The following is a 13,589-nucleotide window of genomic DNA, read 5'->3' as shown; positions in this document are numbered from 1 at the left end:
GTTAGATTAATGGTGTGTTATCTTAATCTTATATGAAGAATCTTATGTTAAAGCTGAGAATACCTGTAGTAAAAGAGAATATTCTCCCTGTGTCTTAGAAATTTAACTCTTGCCCTGGAGATAGAAAGGAACTGTATGGGATTCCTGATACGTATCAGTAGGGGAAGATCAGTGGCATGGTCTAATAGTTATGTTGGTGCAACTGAATTATAAAGCATTCTTTTTAGATGCAGGGCGTGGGGGGAAGATTGTGTGTGTGTATAATAACAGAGCGTGCCTTTTTCTAAAAGCAAATATATACACGTACACATGAAAACATCTTATAAGACTAACATTGCCTTTAAAGCAGTTGACTTCACTTTTCTCTTTGAAAAATGATCATCTAGAATCCAAAAAATTGTATTAGTAGAAGGGAACTTCTTAAAGAAATACATAAAATTGTAGGGTGGAGTAATATTTTTAAGCTGTGTTTAATTTGTAAACTAACTACAAATTAAACTTCTGTATTCTTTCATCACTCCAGATTCATAAAGTTGTGTTGACGTAGGGCCATTAGGAACATAAAAAAGACTGCATGCATAAGTTACATCTATTAGGAATTGAATGGGTATCACTTGCTCCAAACCCTGCCCTTGTCTTGGTGTTCTCAAGTATTGAAATAACTGGAGGTCAACCAGACTTCTTTTGTAGTCTTTTTAGTTGTAATTGCTGCCTAAAGGCACTGGGTAATTAAAAGTAAAGATCTCATTATTTGAGGTACTTCTAGCTTTTATCTTAATATGTCAGAGCAGGGCACTAGCTTGATTATACAAATGTTGACATAACGTCCTTAACAATTAAGGTCAAATGAGGCCCTCTGTAGTGCTTTACTTACTGCTAATGTGAAATGGGAGTATTGAATGAATGCTAATCACTATTTTAACCACTCAATGGTATATAAACACACCTCTGTTTTCACATGAACTGGTTCATTCCATATGTCTGGATTTAATGTTGCCACATATATATTGGTTTCATTAGATTGTGTATCAAATTGCAGTAATAATGAGCGTAATCTGTACTAAGTCTGGATTACAGGTAGTGAAATCGTTAGTTCATTACAGCCATTTGTCATTTGCTTGCATCTAAATTAAAACTGAGATCCCTACACTGGGAAGCTTTTTCGATTAGTCTGTATTTCATTGATAAGGAAGAGGGCATTTGCAGTCATAAATATGTACTAGGAAATTATTATGATAGTGTAAAGAATATGATAAGTCTGAAATAGTTGGTGACTACAAACCATGAAGCTTAAAGCAGATTTGCAAGTTCGATGGTTCCATGTGCCGCTGAGATGAAACTGCAACTCTGGCCCATCAACATGGTAGGGAAGCTCTGCAAGACAGAGCAGGGTGATCCTCTGCTGCAGTGAGTTCTGCTGAATCATGAAGCGGGTCTTGTGACAAGTAGTGCTGGTACTGACTAGGGAGCAGTAAGCCATTGGGAGGAAGGTGGAAGTGACTGGGATTCCGCTTTTTCAGTTGAATTATCCCATGAGACAGTGAGTCCTGTGAAAAGAGCCCATCATCATTGAAATGAAAAGCCTTGATTTTCCCAGCTCTTCGCTATGTGGTTTCTCCACTTCCTTTGTTCAGGTACTTGCAGTACCAGTAGTGGCTAAGCCACTTCCAATCACTAACCTGGAAGGAAAATACTCTGCTTTTGCTGGATTAGTTTGCCATCCAGTTAGTGGATTGAACTTGGTCGTGATGAAGTCCAGTGAGCCCCAAAGCTGTGGTTAAGGTTGGGGAAGGGGAAGAGCTTGCAGCTGTGAGCCAAGAACCAGAAAATGGGGTGAGAGGGGAGACTAATTTCTCTTTGGTTGGTCTTTATCTTAGATTAGGTCATCCTCAAATGGATTGATTTAAGTGAGTAGAATTAAATGCTGCATATCTGTCATTTGTTTAGTGTGTAGATTTCCTGTGGTAGAACTAAAGTGTGAGGGAAAGAAAAAGAAATATGTTACAGAGTACCCGTATATGTAACAGAATACGTTACAGATAAAGTCAGAAGCAAGATTACTGTCTACCCTTGACTGTTTCTTTCAACCCAGCAGCAGTTGTCTGGTGCATCCTTTCTGTGTGTTTCCCACCTTTTTGGCTGCTTTTGCCTTGGTCAAGAACAAGGGTTGATTTCTATGATCAGAATTTACTTTGCAGCAATTTATCTGAATCTAATCTGTCACTGCTAGAGCTAATGTTTTGACTTTCTGTTTTCCTCCACCTGTCAGAAAAAGGACCAGAACAACCCTGGTTGCAGCATGAAAGGACAAAGCTCAATGTAAAAAGCTCTAAATGTAGTGTGATAATGTGTGGAAGAACACGTTTGCTTCTAGGAAATGCGGTACTAAGAAAATACAATACTTTTGATATTAGTGAAAAGAACAGGAGAGTATGTAGAATACATGTGCTTAAGTGGTTCAATAGATAACTCATCCGTCTGACATCCATTAGAAATAGCAAACTCCCTACGTACAGAGCCGCTGTGCAGTATTGGGCCTGTTGCTCAGTTTCGTACCTGAGCATCATCACAGATTTCTATGCATGACCCCTCTTTTCCCCCAAGCTTTCACATCTAGTCTACGTCTAAGTCTTGATGCTATGGTCTGTGTACTATCTCAAAAGTGGTTGAACGGGAAGGTAATGTAACTTATACTCTGTCCATCCTCTTCTGACTTTTACATTTTGATTGTTTTGCTGCAGTGTCATTTCTGTCTGTAAAGTGCAATATTGCCCTGCTTTTACCCAGAATCTGTATGGGTAATTTTGCTAGTCTGTTACTTGGACTGCATCACCCTTCCCTTTGTTTCTTTCCACTGCTCTGATCTCTTTGCATCTTCCATAAAATGTGAGGGACTCCTAAGGAATTCTGTAGATTATGCCTGTTAATAATCTCTTGAGTGTTATCAGCAAGCACCTTGTCTGCTTCTCTTGGCAAAAGTTGGAATTAGCCAAAGGTAATTGCTAGATAAGTACCTGCAAGTGAACACTTTTGCTTTCACCCATATTGCCTTTCACTGTTGTAAGCATCGTTTGTTATTGTAATGCTTTCTGCAAAAACATGGCTTTTTGTATACCTATGAAAAGCTTGACAGCTATCCATCCATCTTCTGATGTGTAGAGTTTCAGTAAAATAGGATTTGTTTGGTTCTTTTGTACTCCTGTCTGGCTTTATATCCTTTGTTTCTTATGCATCTTACTAACTGCACATGTTCACAGAACTTAGAGTGCCCCGTACGCTGGCTCCTGGCCTGTGTTGGAGCTGCCTCTGTAGACCTGTCAAGTAAAGTTGTGGTTGAACCTGGTGACAAAATTGCATTTCAATTAAAAGTGGAAAGGAAGGGGTTGAGGGAGCGGAAACACAGATAGAAAAGCTGAAGAACTGAACAAGGAAATTAATTCTGAAAATTGAGTATTCAAAGGATGTAGTAAAATTATTTGTGCATTGAATATAAAACACACACCTCATTTAAAAATAAAAACGAATTTATGCCTTAGTTATAGTTGCTCAAGAAAATAGAATCTAACAAGCTTTTGTTTCTGTGCTCATCTGAGAGTAAGAAGACAAAACGGTTTTTTTTTGTGGCAGACTTTTTTTTTTAATTCTGGGGGGGTTCAATGTGTTTTACATCAAAAGAACTTTAAAACTGACAGCTATTGTCACAGTCATCATTTCAGGATTCATCAACTGACTATGAAAGAGGACTGGATTTCTTGAAATATTGAAAGTGATTGACCTGTGCTATGTTGAATTCGGCGTATATTTAATTATTCCTACAAGAGGGGGTAGTTGGATTCAGGGGTATCTCCTTGCCTTGATCCATCACTCCTCAATGACAGTCTTAAAGGTGACTGTAGAGCGCGGAGAGTAGGACCTGCAAGCCTGGGCAGCCTACTTGGTGTGCAGCTGCCCAGGAGTGGAAAATGTAGCGTGAAGCTGGAGGGCAGCAGGTAGCTTGTCTCCCTCCTGTCAGGGCAGGAAAGCAGGGGCTGAGGAAAGAGACCAAAACTGCAGGGAGACTTCTGAGTGTGTGTATAAGGTACAGGGGTAGGAAACAAAATGAACAGAAGAAGGAAAAGAACATTTGTCATTAACCACACAATTTTCTTCTAATTGTTATAATTAGTAATAGATTTGGGAATCTTATCAGGGTTCTCTAATATGATTACAAGAAAAGCTTTTCTGTTCTGCCTGGAAGAAATAATAAATGTAGTAAACAATGGCTGTATTAAAATCTGAAAAGGGCTTGTAGCTAAAATTCTTTCTTAGGTAATCCTAGTTCTTAACTTCTTCCATCCCCTGTCTGTGAGCAGGCATCTCAGATCTAACAGACACCTAGAAATCACTGTCAAATGTTTGAAATAACTGCTTGACTCGGTAGATGTAGAAATATCACTAATAGCATTTTTATTCTGGAAAAGAGGTTGCAGGAGCTCCTCGATGGGTTTTACCACACTTTTTGGAAGCTCTCTGTATCACAGCAGCTGAAAACATCAATGATTTTTGTCTTCCCACATAATTTCTTAGTGCATTATATCTGTCCTCGCAGTGCTGTTTCCCAAAATATGCAGTTTGTGATTCACTGTGGAAAAACCCTTTTCTTAAGGGTTTGTCTAAGCATTGTGAATATTGGAAATCTTTACTGCCAAGAAGTCTAATATTATGAAACCTGGAAAAGCTGGCATTCAGTTAGCAAAAATGGTTAAAATATGCAGTTGTGTATGCCTCTATAATGGCCATAAAAATTTTTTTTTTTGTCCCTACCAACGAAGTACTGATGATAACCTAAGCTAGGGAAAAGAGAATAAAGATCGGTGCATTTCAACTTAGCATTGGCAACAAATGCTGTTTACAAACTGAAATGGGTTGAACAGATCCAGACTGGCCAAAAGCAGTCAGCTCAAACTTAAGAGAGATGGTGCTTAAATGACTTAATCAGATTTGTTAGCCTTTGTAGACTCTTAATGACTGTTCAGGGAGGCCTTACCTATTTAAACTTCCAAAATGCATTGTGTGTCCTTCTTGCCTCGTAGTTGTGTGTACAATATTATCAACAAACACTTCATCTGTGAGAACTTAATTGAACAGTATTAGCCCATTTGCATATAAATAGTTCTTCGTGTGGTGTGAAGTTGCATCCTGGACCTGTAGGTTACTTCAGATAACAGTACAAGGGTAAGCTGCCTGCTTTTTTTTATTCAGACTCCACACAACATAAAACAGTGTACAAATGCATAGATAGAATGATAGTGGTATCAAAATAAGTTTTAAAATTCAGTCAGCTTTCTAGTATTGTCTTGAAGGAATCATCCTCTTTCCTACTCCTACTGTTGGAAGCAATTTAAAATGAGAATCATGGGGGTAGAGGTATGTTTGTCCCCAGTTACTGTGATTATTTTTTCTTTTTTTTTCCCTACCTTTGTCTTTTCCTGGGCTGTTAAATGTATTTTATTCAGAGGCCTTGCTGTTGCCATTTTTGAGTTTGGCTGTTCAATTTCAGGAGAGTATTTCATTCCTTATTCCTGTATATCTGATGAATCCATGCAGGAGGTCAAATTAATTAATTAAAGAAGATTACCTCTTTGCTGATCTAAGGTATGCTTATTGCAACAGCAGGCAGATACAGTCTGAAATGGATCTTAGTGCTGAATCTCAGGCTGTTTCAGACTTTTGTGGGGTTCCAGGAAAATGCTAACTCTGGGTACAGGCACTGGGAAATGTGGTGGTTCTCTGGGGAAATTCAGATTAATTTTTACTAGGCTCCTAACAGATGCTGATAAAGTATGTTGGACCAAAACTGGAGTGTCTAAAGTTAGACTAAGTACAGATTTAGGAGTCTTACTAAATGAAGAAATCCTGACGTACGTTACTGTCTATCTTCAGCTCCCATTTAACTTAGCGGGATTTGCATTTGATCAACAGCCTAAAAGGTCAGGCATCTTTTAAATAGAAACACAATCTCAGTTTCTAAGACCACAAAACTGTAGTTTAGGCTTTTAAGAGTCTTGCAACATGTGGATATTATCTAAAATTGATTGAGGAAGGGAGAGGGCATGGTAAAACCAGTTGGTCTGCTTGAGTTTAGACTGGGTTTCTAACCAGATGTGGTAGGGGGCAGGGAGAAGGAGAAACCATATCTTGCTACTTGGTTTTGTCCCAGATTACTTTTTTTAACTTGTTGCTTTTTGTTTCCTTAGATGTTATTACTAGAATGTATAGCCTGGTTATGGCCCAAGAAAGCAAATTTCAAATATAATATAAATTATATGTAATACAATAATACGCATATTTTTGAGAAAATCCCATGTCATCATCTTGTCAACAGAACTCTACTGGCACATCTGTGTAACATCATGTGAATTCTTTTGACTTCTGAGGTCAGTTTTTATTTTGTCAATAGATTGCAACATTTAAGAAGTACCTTTAACTCCTGAGTGAGTAGCAGTTGTGTTATGGCATGTATATACATTGTATATAAACATGCCAACTTCTAATGCTTTAGGTGGACTTGGCAGCTTACCAGGCCTTTATACATTTTACTTAGTTGAAGCCTCGGGAGTATTCTCATGTGTATGAGACTATATGATATGCATATATACTGATATGCAATGTAATTAAAATTAACTGTTTGTTCTATTTTAGCTAGCCATAGAGTTATGTGTAGATTGACAAGATGTGGCAATCTGAATCTAACATTTAGCTTTTCAAATATATATTTTCCTTTACTTTTGTGAAATACTGTAAGTTCACACTGAATTGGGAGCCCTGTAGCAATACAGCAAACAAATTAATTTGTTGAGGATAATATATGTTATTAAAGACAGTCTATTTTTGGCAACTGATAAACAAGCTGGAGGAGTTGAAGAACACAAGTCTCATGACAAGAAGCAGCACAAGGACAATGACGAATGCAGCATCTTGCACCTGGGACAAGGTGGCTGCCCATGGGTGCGGGCAGGCGGCTGGCTGGGTAGTGGCTCTGCAGGAAAAGTACTGGGGAGTGCTGGTGAGCAACAAGTAACCCACCCTCACAGTAACAGCAGCAAACTGCAGACTGGGCTGCATTAGCAAGTGCGTAGCCAGCATGAAGAGGGACCCATCTACTCCCTGCTTGTGCAACTGCATTGCGGTGGCGTTTAGCATGGGGAAGAGAAGGCTAAGGAGGAATCTGCAGGCTTTTGCAACTTAAAGAGAGGGCCAGACCCTTTTCAGACATGCACAGCAAAAGAGGAAGAGGCAATGTCACAGATAGCATCAAGTGAATTTCATAAGAGAAAATTCTTCATCATGAGAGTGGGTTTTGAGCCCTGGAACTGGTTGCCCAGAGGTTGTGGAGTCTCCATCCTTCAAGACTTTCAAAACTTGCTTTGGCAAGGCCCTGAGCAACCTGATTGAACTTAAAAATTAACTCTGTGTTAAACAAGTGTTTGGACTAGATGACTTCCAGGGATACCTTCCAACTTTTTTTTTTCTTTTTTTTTCCACCTGTGATTCTATATCAAGCTGAAAGCAAGATTTAAGTTTTCTTGTAGAACATTACTCACTTCTTAATGGGAATATGTAAACTGAATGGATTTCATTCTAGATTTCATAAACTTTTCCTTCTGAAATGTCTTTAAAATCCTTAATTTAATGGATTGCTTGAATGTTCAGCTTAATCTTTTTCATGCTGTAGATGCTGTACAAACTTAATCTTAAATTTTTTTGTTTGTTTTTGAAAGACAATGTTAGAAATCAACCTTGTAGTTGACCCAGAGGGTCTTGACTGACTTGAAGGTTTGGGTAGCTGTTGATGTTTGTCTGCTAATATGGCCGTGCTGCTGCAGGTTTCTCTCGTAGACAGGCCAACTCTGCGGCATAATCTTTCTTTTAGCTAGAAATACTTGCCGTAGGCTGTCCTTGCTGTTGTAATACTCTTTCACTTTAACTCCATGGGATAATTCTATGTTTTGAGTTGGTGCTGTTGGCTGTGTAAGGTCTATGGGTGCTAGTCATCATCTGAAACCAATGTCTCACCAAAGTACTTAATCTTTGTGAAAATTAGATTTTATTGGAGCTATTCTGTTTCTGCTGCACATACTGTTGCTCCTTCTGTATAAAAGGAATTTATTTTTTTAAAAGAGAAAAATGTATTTAAAGTCTACTGATGCATTTCTAGTTCCATTATGTTTTATTACAGGATCTTCTACTATGACACTGAGTAACAGTATAATACTTGAGAGCTTTTGTCTCCATAAAAAATAGAGCTTTTCATGCAGAATTTAATGGTATAGAACCCAAAGCCAGCAGCAGCTCCCAGTGTTCTGTGCTCATTGTTTATTCTCTTAGGATAAATCATTTGACTTTGAGTTTGCATTAGTGACAGATTAAGCTGCTAGTGTAAACATTGTAGGGTTGAGTATTTTGAAAGACGTGTGTAATTTTGTGAAGGAACTAAGCTCGCAAGTATCCGGAAGAGATGTAATGTTGCATGTGTTCAAATAATATTTTGCAATGTTCATGAGAAAAGGAAGTAAGTATTTAGAAAAGTATTGGTGAAATGGTAACAGTTTATGATTCTTAATTTGTGTTTACTGAAAGTAATTCTTGACACATGGAGCTTTTACTGGAATTCACATGTAAAGTTGATCCTGGAAGTAGCAGAGACACACTTGTGTTACTGTATAGCCAAAAAATGCCATTATTTATAATTGGGTAACCTTTCAATTTACTTTTGACAGTAGAATTGGGCTAGAGTGAAAATATTTTGGGTTTAAGTCTCTGCGTTTTGAGGTCTATTCGTGAAACGCTAGACACCTTTGGTTTTTAAAAGAAATAGTAAGTAGTTCTCAGTTTCCTGCAACTTATATCTATTTATTAAAAATGGAACCCATAAAATTTAGAATTTGAAATTGTGATGTTCACCAGCATTCTTTAAAATGCTTTTTCTTTCTTAGTCCTCACTGTCAAATTATCATTCTCTTTGTTAACATTGTGGGGATGATGACACAAATTTTGAACATAGGTCCATCCTGGGGGATGCTAAACCTTCATAAAAAGGGAGGGGCCAACCACTGTTTACTTGAGAAAACCAGTCTGGGTTAGGTGAACCTGCACGTACAACCCGGAGAAATAATTTCATGGTAAAATGTAGTATTTGTGGCAGCACTACTGAATGCTGGTTATTTTTTCTCTTAGCTTTAGTACTTTTTTTCCACATGTAGACCCTGCAGATTTTTTGGTCAGTTCAGTTCTATAACTTTAATTAGCAACATGTTATGCACAGAAAACTTGAGGAAAGCAAAAAAAAACAAACAAGCAAACAAAAAACCAAAACAAACAAACAAAAAAACCCCCAACCAACCCCCCCCCCCATCTTTCCTTAACATAAATGTCCTTCGTGGCATTGAAAATTTATGCAGCTTGGCATAGATCTTGGGCTTGCTGGAGAGCTAGGTAGAAAATTCTGTTCCCTGCTGCTTAGATGTTAGGTTTGTAAGATCCTTGTTTTGTCTTGTCTGTAAAGGGCTAACATGTCCTTGGTTAATACTGTCATGTTTATGTAGCATGAAACACACGTTCCTTAACTGATTCAGATTTTTGAAGATACTCTGTACTAATTTATATGCTGAAGAAATAATTCTGATACTTGGATACAGATCAAAATTTTCGTGTTACGAAGACAAACAAAGTTGATGGAAACCAACTTTAAACAAAAAAATACACCGATTACGTATTTGTATTATAGAGCTTGGCAATAATGTTTAACTTGGCTACATTTAATAAAAACTTAATGGGCAAACTTAATGTTACTGAATTTTTTTGTTTAAGAAACTTGGTCAGCGTGTAATCAGGTTTTACATAAACTTGGTGGAAAATCAAATTAATCTCATACAGATGTTAAAAAAATTCTTTCAAAGGATCACTTTTACATGTTTATGGATGACTTTGTAACAGGGCAAACTTAGTTGTGTTCTAGCTGTAATAAAGTTTTTTGTACTATCTGGTATGAAAGGATAGTGCCAGAGGTGAAGGATGGTGAACGATGAGCTAGGTGAGTTGTCAGGTACAGATGGTAAAAAAGCAGATTTCAGCTTTCTCTTAATTATTGCATTAGATGTGTTTAGCTGTCATTCCAACAGAATGATAAATTTAGCTGTAGCATAGTAATTCAGCAATGCAGCTGACAACATTTGTTAAAGATTGCTGCCGTCTTTAAAGTAGTTTTGAATTAGACTGTTTAGTGCAGGTGCATTAAAACTGTGACTTATGATTTCTTTTATCCACTTATCTATTTAATCTATTTAAAAATTAGTTGTTGGTTCAGAAGATTTAACATAATGAATTGAAAGCCATTTCTTCTTTGACCAGACCATTTTGTTCATATTCCTGAGAAATTTGAATTAGTTTAGAATGCGTTTTCTTTTGTGTCCATTCTGAATTTAGATTTCTGGTTTTGTCTGAGGCTACTACATGGTTAAAGCAGCTGCTCTTCCTTCACAGGCCTATGAAGAGTACACCAGCAAACTAGATGCTCTACAGCAGAGAGAACAGCAGTTATTGGAATCCATGGGGAATGGAACGGATTTCTCTGTCTCCAGTTCGGCTTCAACAGACACAGTTGCATCATCTTCCTCTTCTAGCCTCTCTGTAGCACCTTCATTCCTTTCGGTTTATCAAAACCCTGCTGATATGTCACGGAATAACCCTAAGTCTCCACAGAAGCCTATTGTTAGAGTCTTCCTGCCCAACAAGCAAAGGACTGTGGTGAGTCAGTTTCTATTCACATACTTGTAACCTCAATATTTCCTGTATCTCTCTCCCTCTGTATGCAAAAGTTAATTTAGGAGCTGAAAAAATACCTGTGTGGAGGTCAAAGAGGTGGCACAATCACTATTTGTACTCTGCCGCACTCACTTGTTTTGATATGTTGAATGTTTTCTACAGGATTAACACAAAGATATCCATTCTAGCAGTAATACAGGATACAAAACTTTTAGGAGTTTTATAACAATGAAGATACCTCAAGAAATATTTTTCTCAAATCAGCTTTCTTGGATAAATAGTAATCTACCATTTTACAATGGTTAGGAGGGGGCAGGAAGCTCTGTTTCTTGTACAAAATTATTGATTAGTTTAACAGGGCAAGATTGGGGAAAGTAAGTGTTTTCCATGTTGTCAAAGTTACCAGCAGCAGTGAATGCTTTAGAACAAGTACCAGCATCCTGCAGCTAAGGAGGGCTGTGCAGAATCACTTGGGGTTTTTGTGTTTTGTTTTGTTTTTTTTTTCTTTTCCTCCCCACTCACTGTGGTGAGTGTTTCATGTTGGGACTCTGATGCTATCAGGCCCTGTGTAGAGAACTGGCTACGGGAGGGACATAGTTGCTATTAGGAGGAGCAAGAAGTGTTGCCTGCAAACTGCTCAAAAACTAGTGTTTATCAGTTTTCACAATGTTACAGTGATTCCTGGAGTCATGGAAGAAAAGTTGATTTTTTTGGTGGCTATTTAATTGTCCATTATAGGTGGGATCTTTTCATCAGTTAAGAGCTGCCAACTGAAGAGCCTTGATACGTGCTTTAGCATAATACACTGCAAACTGTGATACATGAAATTACTGGCAAGCCATAGTCTAGGCTCTGTTTTGCAAGGCGGTGCATTTTCCTCACTTAGAAGGGGAGCCGTGGTTCCAGAGGAAGTGGGAAATGAATGGATAGCACAGCCAGTGTCCATGTGAAACCAGTGCTTTTTGTAGCAGTCAGTCAGGTATTGGCTGTCACTGCACTGTGACTGCCTGTGGAAATGGAGTGCTGCCTGTGGAAATGGATGCTGGCAAAGAGAAGAAAACATGAACTGAGTAGTGCTGGGCATTGGGACCATGTCCTCTCCCTTCCCCTGCTGCTTTCCTTCCATCCCTCCCTCCCCTGCCCCACCGAAGGAAAGAGATCATAAGACTTATAGTGGGAACAACAGATTAAAGGGCAGTTGTTTCACCTGTTTTTTTTTTTTTAATATTGCTTAATTGTGAAAGATATTGCTAAAGATTGAAAGTAGTATTTGGTTTTTGACCTAGAGAACAGGGGTTTAATGTAAACTATGAGCACTGTGCAGATGTACAGTTAAGCAAGTACAAGTAAGTTAACAGGTAAGTAACAAGTAAGTTAAGCAAGGTGATTTTGTTGTCTGCCTGTGAGGTATGGCTAGGCATGTAGCAATAGCCACACTGTGAAATTTGGAGAGACTCTGGTTTCTTCTTCATGTCTTCTGTCCCACCCTGTCTGGCTATTGTAGCCTCAGCCCCTGTGATCAGGCTGTTCCACAAGTGGTTTTTGTTTCTTTCCTACAATGGGTCACAGTATGTCGCTTCCTGCATTGTTCTGTGCATTTCCTTTTGTGTCTCCTATGTGTTATCTTGTCCTCTTCTCTAAGCCATACAGTATATTTCTACTCTTATTCTTTTCTCCTCATCTGCAATATTCCTCTTCTGCTCCTTTCCCTCTCCTCTTTTTCACCTCCTCCTCAATCCGTTTATCATAGGTGTAGTAAGGCTTTTCTCAAGTCTGAGCTCTGTTTTGCTTTTGAAGGAATCACTTTATGTAAAGAATAGTTTATAATTATGAAATATACTTTTGAAATATCAAACTTGTAGGCAAGAATGAGTTTTTTGGATGTTCAAATGTGTGTATTTCACAAAGTTTAAGTTATTTCTGAATATGCAAATCTGATTACAAGTTAGGAAAAAGAGGCAACTGAACTTCAGTGTGAACCAGGTGATACAATTTTGGGCCAGTACAGAACTGTCTTGCCTCATCTGAGACATGGTTTTGTGCATGTTGCTGGTCCATTCTAATCAAAGTAAAACAGGTTGTCTTCAACCAATGCATCTTTAAGTTCTTAAGTAACAGTAAGAGATCAGCTTGGTATGCTCAAAAACATGTGTGAGACTGTGCTTTCCCGGACGAGTATTTCTTTTCACTTTTATCCTTAAGCTTTGGGTTTTTTGGTGAATGTTGTGATTCTGTGGTATCAGCCATGCTTATTAAGAGCTTGCAGATTTAACCAGAGAGATTAAGTTCAAGAATGCCAGTTTGTCTGTTGCCATGTCTTGACTAAGAGTTAACTTTGTAGCTTGAGGACGTGCTGTCATTTGATGAGGGAATTGTTGCACTTAGCAGTAGTACTCAGTGACTGGCAGCAGGGCGATAGGGTTTTTTTCCAGCACTGACTGTAGATGCTCTTTGCTGGCCATGGGAGGCAAATGTGGTTTACGTTGGGTGTAGCCAGGGAGAGGCTCTTGCTCCTGTCTCCAGCTCTCTACTGGAGCCTAAACACCATTTGCCTTACCAGGTTAGCCCTGCAGCTTGTTTCCAGCTTGCTAAATGTGGGACACTAAGAGTAGAGCTTCAGGAAAATCTGTAGTCTTGTGCTGTGGTAAGAATAATAAAAAAAAAAGTGGTACCAACAAGAGTAGGAGCCAGGCTAGTGGTGGGGGGAAGGTGCGAGTCCCTTTAGTCTCAAATCTGGTATAAGTGTGTCTGTAGATGCACTTACTTAAAGGAAGAGGCAGATGCCT

The 13,589-nt window shown here is 38.5% G+C and overlaps 1 protein-coding gene across 1 annotated transcript in view; it reads left to right on the top strand.

Annotated features, from left to right (window-relative positions):
- Nucleotides 1-13,589, top strand: part of BRAF (B-Raf proto-oncogene, serine/threonine kinase) — an 86,150-nt gene that overhangs the window by 16,912 nt on the left and 55,649 nt on the right. The window contains exon 3 of the mRNA XM_072872061.1: nucleotides 10,522-10,785. Coding sequence (XP_072728162.1) covers nucleotides 10,522-10,785 — 264 coding nt within the window. The remainder of the gene's footprint in view (nucleotides 1-10,521; nucleotides 10,786-13,589) is intronic.

The sequence above is a fragment of the Ciconia boyciana genome, chromosome 1 (genome assembly GCF_034638445.1).
Source record: "Ciconia boyciana chromosome 1, ASM3463844v1, whole genome shotgun sequence".
Taxonomy (NCBI): domain Eukaryota; kingdom Metazoa; phylum Chordata; class Aves; order Ciconiiformes; family Ciconiidae; genus Ciconia; species Ciconia boyciana.
The sequence above is the reverse complement of the archived record's forward strand: the minus strand, read 5'-3'. Positions and strand labels throughout refer to the sequence as shown.